The sequence below is a fragment of the Chroicocephalus ridibundus genome, chromosome 1, assembly GCF_963924245.1.
Source record: "Chroicocephalus ridibundus chromosome 1, bChrRid1.1, whole genome shotgun sequence".
Taxonomy (NCBI): Eukaryota; Metazoa; Chordata; class Aves; order Charadriiformes; family Laridae; genus Chroicocephalus; species Chroicocephalus ridibundus.
In genome coordinates, this window is record NC_086284.1 from 206,140,649 (window position 1) to 206,153,019 (window position 12,371).

The 12,371-nt window shown below is 39.8% G+C and overlaps 1 protein-coding gene across 3 annotated transcripts in view; it reads left to right on the forward strand.

The window, feature by feature from the left end:
* Window positions 1-9,131: 9,131 nt before the first annotated feature.
* Window positions 9,132-12,371, forward strand: part of ORC5 (origin recognition complex subunit 5) — a 76,939-nt gene continuing 73,699 nt past the window's right edge. The window contains exons 1-3 of one of the 3 annotated variants that reach the window (XM_063323479.1): window positions 9,132-9,177; window positions 11,487-11,550; window positions 11,986-12,169. In XM_063323479.1, coding sequence (XP_063179549.1) covers window positions 12,059-12,169 — 111 coding nt within the window. In that variant the 5' untranslated portion in view covers window positions 9,132-9,177; window positions 11,487-11,550; window positions 11,986-12,058. Of the gene's footprint in view, window positions 9,210-9,798; window positions 9,864-11,486; window positions 11,551-11,985; window positions 12,170-12,371 lie in introns of those variants that run through there. The other 2 variants (XM_063323478.1, XM_063323480.1) reach the window with 2 other exon arrangements.

Sequence of the window (12,371 nt, forward strand, 5' to 3'; positions counted from 1 at the left end):
GTCACCCAACATTGTCCTTCCAGTCAACACAATCTACACTTAAAAAGGTTTTTATACATCTTCTTAAGTACCAGTAGAGCCATCTCTTTCCAATTCCTTCCTTAACACTGTCTTTTGTTACGATACATGCTAAGGAAAAGGAAAAAAAAATGCCAATAATGAGGCTTCTGCTATGCTCCGATTATGGCTTATTCTGGTGATCAACCTGATCTGTCTCCAGTCTGTCTGTCTCCAGTCTTTTGGACTGCAACCCGGACTGCAACAAAATATATAGGTCATAATAATGAAGTATGTGATCATACCTTGGAAAGAAATAATATTATATGAAGATCCTGGGGAATGGTAGGGGAGGGTCATCAAAACTAGCCTGTTGATTATGAACTTCTCACACAAAGCTGTAAATTAAGGACAAAACAACTGCTGGACCTACAGATGGGGAATACCAAACAGAAGCTTGAAGGTGGAATATGAGGCTCAATGTATGATATCAGTGAAATATTGCATGTAGTTTCAGAACCGATTTTTAAATACTCAGTTTTAACTATTAAACCAATAACAAGCCAAAACACCTGTTTGCATTTCACAAGCACAAGATATACCTGATTACAAGACCATAGTAGCAAGTAAAAAATAAGAAAAAACATTTCTAAGCACAGAAATTCTCAAAGGCAGCACAGGTTTTTCTTTAGATAAAAGCTGAGTATAGCTTGTGTAGGTTAAGTGCTAGAATGCTTTGAGAAAAACTAAAATTGTTATAAATATTGACAAAGTAGCTGAAAGACACGAAGAAGAACAAGGTCAGGCCTACACGGTCATTTATTGCTACCCAAAGGGTATTGTGAGGAAAAAAAATCTGTATCTACCAAGGTTTGCACAGGTTTTTTCCCTAAATCATGTATTATTTATTGCAGTTGAAAGAAACCACAACATACTAGTGATAAATGCAATGAAAGATCTACTACCTAAAACTACCTTGCATTCCTTTGCTTATAGCTTAACAAACAGACACCTTTTTATTAATATAGTGAACTAGAAATGGGAGATTATTACATTACCCCTGCTAGTGTTAGTAAATTATTTCATCTCAGTACAAACAGCAAATCAATTTTTTGCTTACTGTCATTAGCACTAATCAATAATTAATTAGGATTATTAAAAATTGTTAGCACAGAATTTTTCTCCTCTGCACTTATTTAAATGCCAAATTTATTTTGCTGAAAGGTTGGCATAAGACTGAAACAGCTGCAGGGCCCTGGAAAATAAGCTGAAGAAAAAGTTCAAGCTGAGAAGTAGATAGGATTTCTTATTAGTCTCAGTAAGCAGTCTATCTGCCCAGGGTGAAATTTAGCTGCTTTTTTACTTTTATAGATTAAAATTGTGATATTAAAGTTTAGTCCACAAATGTGATGACTCAGTTGCTGCTTCCTCCTGCAGCAGCCTCGATATTTAGTTGATTTTCTATTTAAAGATTAAATTCATTTTCAATTCTACATTGACAAAAATGCATTGGGATCTGTCTCTCATAATTTACTAGAAGCTAGCAAGAAAACCCCACAGGAATGAAGTTGAGCATGATATTGCTGTGACTATGAAACAGCAGCTGACTCAACTGCTTTTAAAATAATACCAAGCCCAGATGAAAGAAAACGGGCTCACATTGAATGTTTCAGCAGTTATATGCCCAGTTCAAGGAAAGGAAAACTCTCCCAACAGATTATGCTCCCTGGGAATATGAATCCTGCATCACAGATGATGTCATGGTTTTGGTTCAGATGTGCCATGAGAAATCTGGGTAACAGATTTTTGCACATCAGAAACGTACATAGAGTAACATTAGTCATTAGCTACTCTCCCAACCTGGTTCTGCATGTTTAGTTTAATTTCTTGTTAATCAAGGTGCCCTACCCTGCTGTCAGTGCACTGAATAGCCACATCTTTTTCCACGGGACGTTTTAGGAGTGAGAGAATGTTAATTCCTTTATGAAATAAAACATTTTTACCAAACATGTTTTTTAGAAGTGCCAGCATCCCATTTTAATACTCTGCACTATCATCAAAAGCATTAATGGGCAGAACTATTCCTTTGTAACACACTCCTAACACAGACACATATGTGTACATACTCACATACATGTATATACTCATATGCTCATGGTATAAATATGAGTAGCATAATGATTGCCTTTGATTAATATATGAGACAGTGCTACATTGTGTTGAATGACAGGGAGAATGAAAACACTGGCCTACAACTGAAAAATAAGTTTTCACTGTTAAAACGCACATCCCCCAGGTGTAGGCCAATGCTTTGTCTGAGCTCAGGACCCCACCAAACAGCTTACAACCTGCCTTTGTACATAAAACAGCACCCTGGCATTGTTCCTGTTCCAGAAAACAGCACTGTGAACTCAACTGCATCACACTGACTGGCTGCATCATCCCCTTTTTATGGCTACATCAAGCATATCCTCACATGATACTCAGATCCCACCTCTGTCATGTGGTTCAGCTTTCACATGTTACATTTCTAGCAACTTCAGACATTAAAACAATGGTGGAAGTGATCTTAATCAGTTGTGAATGGGTGATTTTGCTTTACAATGATGTGGTACCTTATCAATGTTTCCACTACCAGATTAGTAGGAGAACATGCACGGAGTCACGTTGACTATGTTTAGAGAAACCTGGCAAACCTTGCTGCATTTCACAGCAGAAACTTTGGAAGTCCCATCAGTGAGCTACATAGACCAGAAAGGCTTGTTCATGCTGGTTACCACTCTAACTTCTGCCACAGAGCAAAAGGTATTTCAGCATCTTAAGAGGGGAACTACCTCCAAACATGGCAATCAGTTCAGATACAGTTTTGCTTTGAGGCTTCTCCGGTGCATGATGGTGTACAAACTCAAAGTGGAATGTCTCCCTCAGCTGGGGCACTCCTACTTATTTTCAATAAACTTCCACATAGCTGGTACCATAGACATAAATTCTCCTATAGATATACTTGAAATTGGCAAGTGGATACGAAAATGAATTTGGCGGGAATGTCTGGGGTGACGGAGACACTCACACATGTAATGCAACACAAAACAGGATCAGGAGGCGAGCCGTATTAGGAAATTGTATAGCCTGTCACCAAACTGCTGGGCAATGTGTCTTCACCTCTCATTTCACCGATGGGCGTGTTGCTAAGTGCTCTAGCACAGATTTTGGTGCAGTGATTTTCCCTGGGCAGTTGCATACTATGATATTTTAGGAAGTAAGAAAAGTAAAGCATTGCAAATAATGTAATGAAATGGAACAGCCCTTTAATTTATGACTGGTTAATATGCAGTAGTATGCTTAGTCTTTTGAAACTTTGCAATGAAAATTATAACAAAACAGAATTGGGGAAATACGGAAACAAGACGACTGACTTCCACCTTCACAGGTTAGCTGTGACAAATATTTCCTTTTTTGAACTACAGATACTATATTTAGGTAGCCACATCACTGCTTAGTGGCAGACACAGAATAGCAAAGGTCTTTTCAGCTAACAGTGACTGTATTTTTCCCAGTGTCTTCCCTCTGAGTCTGTCACTATCCTGTGATAAACCAAATAGCACTATTTGAAAATTCCACCCAGTCCTGACCCTATCCAGGCTCCTGCAGGGACAAGAAAGGTACACAAGCAATTTCATTTTCAGTTTGATTCCAGCAGAAAGTAGTTTTGCATATTGAAACATGTAAATAAAAGCTCGATTCATCTGAGAATAAATATTAAGAATATAAGATTTTTCTAACACATAACTAGAGAAAACTCTAGATGCTTGCTGGTGATTCGCTTAAATTTTGCATGTTATTAAAACCTATGCTTTTTACTGAATTCTGAAAAAGCAATTATAAGTTACTAACACATCAGATGTGGTCTCACAAACGAAAGCTCATTTTTCTGTAGCGCACACACAAATGCCAATTATGGAAAGTCATTAAGTCCAAACTCAGATGCCTAATTAATTCAGTCTATGTTCAGGTATCTAGGCAAGTAAACCAAGAATCTCCAAGTAGAACTAACTTTGGCTAGAAGTGGCATCACTTTGGTATGACTTTCACAATCTGAATATATAATGATAAATAAAAGGGTTTGATTATGTACCTATAGTGACATCCATCTCCCTTGGTCCTCCTGATTTATAAGGAGTCCTTACATTTATAACGACTATAATGTAACTTACAAAACCTCACCAGTTTTGTATGCAAGAATGATATGTTCTTGGCAGTGTTCTCTATGAGGACTATGTACATTACTGCAATCTGCTGCATACCTTCCTAGAGAAATACACATACTAATTAATACACTGATTTAACTGAGGATGTTGGTGCTAGGACATCATTTTCCCAGCAAAATAAATTGGAAAATAAACAGTGCCTAGAATTAATGGAAATGTAAATGAAAATTAAACTATCCCCAGTATGAATTGACTTTGTTTATTGGCAGCTTGAGGAAAGATATTTATTTTCTCTCCTTCACCTTTAAAAGACTGCTCCCCTTGGAGCCTAAACTCTAAAAGGAAACTGTTATGATACTATGCAACAGATCTGTCTGAGCAACCAGATGAAATTTTAGCAGTATTTGGTTATGGTGATATATTTATCAAATCTCATTTGGAGATCTCAAACTCTAGATGGTTCATCATATATTTCTGTCTGCAAAATCCTCTGCATTAGACACTATGGGAGTATTTCATCCATAGAATTACTGTTTTTCATATTAATGAGTTACAAATGAGAGCTTAATTACTACTAATTGCTTGAAAATCCACTGTCGGTGATTATAATCACTAACGATTAGATTGTTAAACATTCATCTTTGTCTATCTTTAGCAAACTTAATGAGAAATTATGGATCAGAGCCTCGGTTTCTGATTCTACTGCTAAGTGCCCGTGGAAGAGAACCCCTGCCCACCACTGGTGCTACCCCCTGGCACTGACACAGGGGCTGAGTGGGACACAGCAAAAGACATGAAGGGAATATATTGCACTCTTGCAGAGTTGTCTTGTCAGCCCACAGAGCTGTCTCCAGGGTCTTTCTCCTTGATGTAACTCAGAATCCTTTGGTCCAAATCTTCTCTTTACAAAGCCTAACTACCCCTGATCTTCCTTGTTTTGGTATCAGGAGAATGAGGAGGTGAGCTGATACCCTGAAGACACCTAATAACTTCTTGCGGTTACATGTGCAATGTGGGCTTGCACAGAGATTTATCTATGTGACTTCAATTGACATTAAGTAAAGAACGTTAGGCTTCTGGTGGGCATTTAAAATGTGTTCAAACCACTTCATTATGCACTTGACCACCGTTCTACGGCTGGTGCACACAACTACTTTCCCCAGAATGGCCTGCAGCGAGGTAGGTGTACTTCAGACAGACCAAAGTTGTCTGGTTTAACATACCTTTGCCCTTCAAATGTTCTTTTAGTATGTTTTTAATTATGCATTTTTAATACTAATTGGAACAGCAGGTTTCCATCTGGATAAACATTAAGGAGATTGCTTTTATTAGTGTATTTTACTGAAGTTTGTGTTCCTCCTTACTGCAGTATTGTACTTTAAATATTTATTTGCTCTGTTACAATGGTGTCCTTTAAATTAAGCAGCTCCTCAACCCTTTGGTGTCTGTTCTTCAACAAGGCTCAAATCCCATCCTTATTTAGGATGTGTCAGCCATTAGCAGATAAAGCTGAAACCAGTTTAGATGTTATTGCAGGTATCTTTTCTCTTTCATTATTTAAGCTTACTTCATCTACCACAGTGTGCACTTGAGATCTCATCATCCACTTTGAAGAAAAATCACCCAGTTTATATTTTAAATAACATCTACCTGGGAATTTAAGTTAAATGGATGACTTGTGTAGAGGTAGATGATGACACCATCCTTTCCACTGGCTCGGCCGAGAGAACTGTATCGTCCAACAAGGCAGGAAACGTGGTTGCAGTAATTTCTTAAACCACCTCAATGATGCTTTCAAGACAACATCTTTCCAGAGCAATAATTTCTTATCTCCCTGGTCTTTGTCAGAGCCCTTTTCTGCACCTCTGTCAGCTTGAATCAACTTTTTTGAATAGGAAGAGAGTGCGAAGTAATAATCCAGATGCAGTCTCAATAGCATCCTGCACAATGGCATCTCTGGTAAAATGTATCTTGGAAAGACTGAGAGAAATAGAAGATGAAATACTGCACATATTCTATATACATAATTCTCTCTCTATAGTTCTACATACATACAGAACCTACATAGAATATGTATGTGTTCTATACAGTTCCATAGATATAGATATGTATATCTAGAACTATATACATAAATTACAGAATCTAATCCTGTAACTCGCTTGGGCACGTTTGTAAATTTAAGGAATGAGGAATCACAGTGATTTGAATGAAACGAGTGCATAGTCTATACTTAAAAGATTGTTGCTGAACTGGAGCTATGGATAAGAAAACTTAAATGAAAGTTAATCACTACTTGTACTGAAAATCAGTTTGACAAACAAAAAAGTATTAATATAAGATATCTGACCATAAACAGAACGAGAAAGGATTCTCTCCTGCTCTGTTATATGCAAGTTTCAAACCTCAGTTTACTGTTTGCGTTCTCATTTTGAATATATTTGATATGTGTGCAACTCATAGTCAGAAAAAGATAAAAAGACATGTGACAGCTTAGTATAAATTAAGAAATCATTTAAAGCTGTGCAGAAATGCATATTCAGTAACATCAGTGAAAATTGTGGTCAGTGAGAGATGTAAACCAAAACAAAATTATTATGCTACACGTAACCAGCTAGATACCTAGCCATGAACCCTGTCTCTAGCAACTGCTACTTAAGAGATTTGACCTCCTGAATGAAAAATCAAAAATCACGCTTCTTAAATTTAAGCCGTTTTACTGGGAAGTAGAGGCTTCCTGTAGGAATATATGGACACTGATAAGCCTGACAAACTGGACAGAACTGTTCAACAGTCTTCTGTAACAGTTTTTCATCTGCAGGTTTAAGGGTCCAGGATTCTGTATTACTCACATCAGGTCAGCCCTGCAAAAACATAGCATTATAGTCCCACCGTTTCAATCAATACAGATATTCTTAATAACTTTAAATTGTAAAAGCTATGCAGATACATTTTTTCGGTTTCTACCTCATGATAATAACGGTGCCACTTTGGATTAATAAACAGAATTATTACCGGGTATTTTGTTTGAATTCCAGGCTAGGAGCTAAATGAGACAGTAGTGGTGGTCCCAGCCAGTTAATAAGCAGGCTTTTGGAAGCAAGGCTGCAATTACTGATGTAACTATTTTTTGGTTTGGTTTAATTTCAGCTGGACTGGTTCACTGAGCTAGCTCTCTTCATAACCACCCAAATCCTACGGCCAGAAAATGAGTGGAAGTAGGGGCGGAACAGGGAGAGTGAGACTCCCCTCTTTGAGGCAATAGGGATTTACGTTGTGCTGAAGTGACCCTGGGAGGGACTGCAGCTGGAACCATCAACGCTCCCACAGAATCGCTAAAGCGAATACTTGTTAAAAGACAAATCTCTCATTTTAGGATTCTTGCTCAACTCAAAACCAAATTTCAGATAGAAGGCGCAAATTCTGAATTCAAATTCTAAGAATTGCTTTCAAAGTATTTCATTTCAACTCCCACATAGGCTATACAAATGTGGGCTTTCTGAGACTCCTTGAAGTTATTATATTTGTTGTTTTCTGAAAAACGGCCTATCTGTAGGCAGAGTAATCTGCCCCAACAGATTCCATGGTTTCAACAGCTAGAAAAAAAGTATTTCACTCTGCTGGGAGCATAGGCATTGACACGACACTTTAAAACATACCTATTATTTCAAATTAAGATTTTTTAACATGCAAAAAAAGTGGACTGAATTAATAAAACTACAGGTTTTGCCCACATATATACAAGCCCAGTAAACATTAAATATAATTTTATATTATTATTATGCTTTGGCAAAACTGTGATAAATAACAAACCATTTTAAAAATATGACTGTACACAAATTGGTATATATAACCATAAATCAGAATCGGTTGCATCTTTTTCTGCTTCTCTTTTCCTTATTCCATTCAGGATGGTTTTGGTCCATTAATTTACAATATATAACTACAGATCTGAAATTCTGTTCAAGCCATGATGATTGTGAATGCACATGTATATATATAAAAACCTGACTGTTAAAAAGAAATCATGCTTGAGTCACGCAAGCTTTATTTACTTATTTAACATTTCACCCAGCTCAGACTATGGAGGGAGAGTATCACTTTAGCTTTCATAACCCAGTGTGCAGTTGTCATGTTTATTTCTCTAATACAATGTGCAAGGTTTATGCATAGGATAACTTTAACTGTAATTTGAACATCTTGTGCATTTTTAGAGTGTTGTCTGCAGAGCTTGACTGGAGCAGAGACTCCACAGCCCATGCCTTTAAGTGGTGTTTGCTATTAACATGTGTTATGTGCACAATTAGATGTCGATTTTTTTTTAGTCCCTTCTCTATTTGTAACATTTATTTTCCATGTGTAGACAGGACAGACACCTCCAGACCCTTCCTGTGACCGACGCCACTGCCCCCTCACAGGGTACACCTTGAAGCTGACCCTCAAATCTGCACATCCAGCTACGAGATGCTAAACACTTGCCTGAGTGCCTGTAAGGGAGGTGGCAGGAGTTAAACTAGCAAATACCACAACCGCAGCCACAACTTCCTTCTGACTCTGGGCCCCAGGTCTGGGCCTGACCCCTCAGCACCAGCACGGCCCCTCCTCGGTGACACAAGGTTCCCTACGCCAACCCACTGCTCTCCTCTCCCTGAGGAAACTGCTGGCAAGTGGCTTCCAAGACATGGCTCCACAGACACCTGTGCGCAGGGACATGCGCTATACACAGCTTTCCCTGTGGGATAAGACACCGCCTCAGGCCTAGGACCCACCGACCGTCAGCCCGCCGCAGAGCGGCCGCCCACCCCCGCTCACAGCCCCCCCTCACAGCCTTCCCGCCCTTTCCCGCGCCGCCCGCCACCGGCCGGCCTCACCTCCCCAGGGCGCATGCGTGCGGGCTCCGCACCTGCGCACTGCCCGCGGAAGGCGCCGCTGGGTAGCCGGTCTGCGCATGTGCGGAGGCCGGCCGCGGCAGCCGGTACGCGGGCGGCTGGGGAGTGGGGAGCTGGGGTGAGGCTGCCGGGCGGAGTGGGGTGGCGGGTCCGGGATGGGGGCAGTCGGTTTGTGGTGCTTGGTGGCGGGGAGAGGAGGGGAGTGAGGTGATGGGGCAAACCTGCTCCCGCTGCGTTGTAGCTGGGAATCGCCGCGGGGTCCCGGCCGCCTCCCGCCCGGGCTGACGGGGTTAGAGCCGCCCCCCGAGTTGAGGCCCGTCCTCAGCCCCACGGACGCGTGGCTGAGGGGACCCGTATCCCGGTCCGCGCTGCCGGGGCCGGGGGTGGTCTTTCCGCTCAGCCAGGGCACGCCTGTGCCGGCGGTGTCCCGGCGGGGCGAGGGGGCTCGTGGCACCTGAGGGGAAGCAGAGCGCTGTGAGGCTCTTCGGTTCTGTCAGCTTTTGTGCTAAAATGCAGAAAGACGTGCCAAGAGTAGATGTTTTAGGACCAATACAGTCAGAGAACTCCTGCTAAATCATCACACCCGGCCATCAGCTCTAACTTGTTGGGCTTTTAGTATCCTTACCGGAACTCGGCTGGAAAGAAAGTGCTTTTTGTCCCTCCTGATGTGGCTGGAGTGACACGAACAGCCTCCTTCGTACATCCTCCCCCGGTCAGGAGCATCCTGAATTCAAGCTGTGGCTGATAGTAGTCCCTGTGTCAGCATTGCCATGTAATCTAAATTAATTGTTTTGTGAACACGTTGCTCTAAGCATCCTTTCTCTTGTCACCTCTAGGATGGGATCCTGTTGAAGATTAAGACACCTACATGTAGTCTACAGTAGAGATGTAAATTTTCACCCAGTGGCTTAAATGTGTTTAGTATAAGTTGACACGTGCTAGGGTGTTAGAGGAGCAAACCGGGCTGGCAGGTACGGTGTGATCAACAGGCGATTCGTACTTCGCTGGAGTGCAGTTGGGCAGCAGGGTGGAGAAGCTGAAGTGCCTTATGGCTTTAGATATGTTTAGGACACTTAGTCAAGCCCTGTCCTTATTTAGTCAGTGGAGGGAAAAAAGCTGTCCTTTTAATTCCATGCAAACTTTTCTGTCTTTTCTAAAACTCCTCCCCTCTTTGGTTGTCTTCTGTTTTGGAGGCTACTGTCTTTTTTTCTTCCATGATATTTATTCCTAGCTCATTTTTAGAGAGCAACTTTATCAAGCTATTCATTTTTTAAAATCTTCATTCCATTTTGTATAGATTCCTGAATAGCAGAGTGGACAGGTGGTCATACCTGTTGAAGGCTGATCTTGCTGATCTGATAAAATGAGCCAAGGATATTTGCATGGTTGACTGTATGGGAAATAATTTGCCTGATACATATTATTATGTTTGTTTTTTCGATAGCTTCATTACTTTGGTTTCTCATACTTATTATGTGTTTGACTTGTTTATTTTTCAGGTTGTTTTAGACTTACAGTTTCTTGATATCTAACTGTAGTTCTTGTTAGCTGTGATACACTTACAAATATGTGTAATTTGAAGTGTTGAACTTTATTATACTGGCATTACTTCTGTTATTTGGGCTATCCTTTTTTTCCTTACTAATTCCGCTTGTTTTTCTATTGATGATTCTACAATCCCAATTTTTACTTCAGAAAACACTGAAGGCAAAGTGTAAAAATAAAAGAAAAAAAATCTTTCTTCAAATGTATTTATGGAAATACTTAATAGAGATTGGTCCCAAAGTGAACGCTATTAAGTATTTCCGTAAATGCATTTGTATTTATGAACCTCCTTGTAGCCCAATAGCTCCCCTGTTAGTGCAACCCAGTATTGCTTTTTTGCTTCAGAACAGTTTGTTTTCCATTTTCCATGCTATTTCTGATTTCCTTCTGCTAACGTAATCTTTTCTCACGTGGCATTGTACTTAGGCCCAACATAACACATTTGGCTGTAAATACTTATATTTAAATGTGTTTGGAGTGCTTTGTTCATTATCTTTGTCTTGATAACTTACAGATCTTCCTATCTGTGGATGAGAGATCTTTAGTACCCTACCTTAATTTCCAAACATTCATTTTACAAAGCATAATCCAGCTCATGAGGTTACTTCAGTTCTCTCTCTGCACATCATCCATATCATTACAGACAAATGTACCATCTTTCCAGCAGTTTTAGAAGCTGCAAAGTAGTATCTTTGAGATGTTTTTCCATGTTCTGTCACTAAAATTGAGCCTTCCCAGTGTTTGGACAATCAAGACCTGCAGTCTTCCTTGACTACTCCTTATCTAAAAGGTAGACTGTAATTATTATTACAGCTTTATCTGACTGATTTGGGCTTCTACTGTTTTTAAGGAGTACTTCCAGTCTTACCATCAGCTGGATTTTCTTCATATTCCTCTGCTGCTTTTAAGCTGGGGTAAGCGTTTCTGTTAACATGTGAAGAGCTATTATTTTGTCATCCTGATCTTTCCTTATGCCCTACCTCTTCTCTGTTACTTGTAAATCCTAGTTTATGGGCTGTCCAGGGAGGTGGTGATCTGTGACTAATCTACTTTCCTCATTTTATTCCCTTGCTACTTTTAAATTTATATAAAACTAGAATGAAATATGTATTTCTCCAGTTAACTAAACTATGACAATTCTTTGTTATATTCATTTGCTCATACTGTGTATGCCTTTCTCTATGTATAATGCCTTACATAGTAACGTTCGGTTTTGATGAAGTCTCTTAAGTCTATCATAATTATACCATTATCCTGAGCTAGAATGTTTAAATTTATGTCAGTTCCTGTTCATTTTCTTCCTTTATGTATATGACAGCAAATGAGAATTAAAACATTTTATTTTCCAGATCATTTTATTTCTTGTCCCTGCACCTCAAATGGGACATGCATGTTTAGGTGACTAACTACAGGAACATCAAAATGCCTAATCTTGAACATCCAGCGTACCCAGCAGCTACACTACTTCACTTAGAAAGTTTGGTGCCATGTCGAGAATCCCAAGTGTCCATGTTGCTGTCAATATTTGGAGAGGTAGAGCTTTTATATTGTACGTTTGAATAGAACAAAGAAGTTCTGCTGTCTCAGAGGGGAGAGTAGCAACTTAAGAGTTTTTTGTGGTGTCATTTTGAACATACGTTGATTGTCTCTTTCTTGTTTGGTTTTTTTTTTGTTAACCATCTTTAACATTAGTGTTTGGCAGATAGATTCTGGTAAGTTTGAAGGTTGAAAGCTG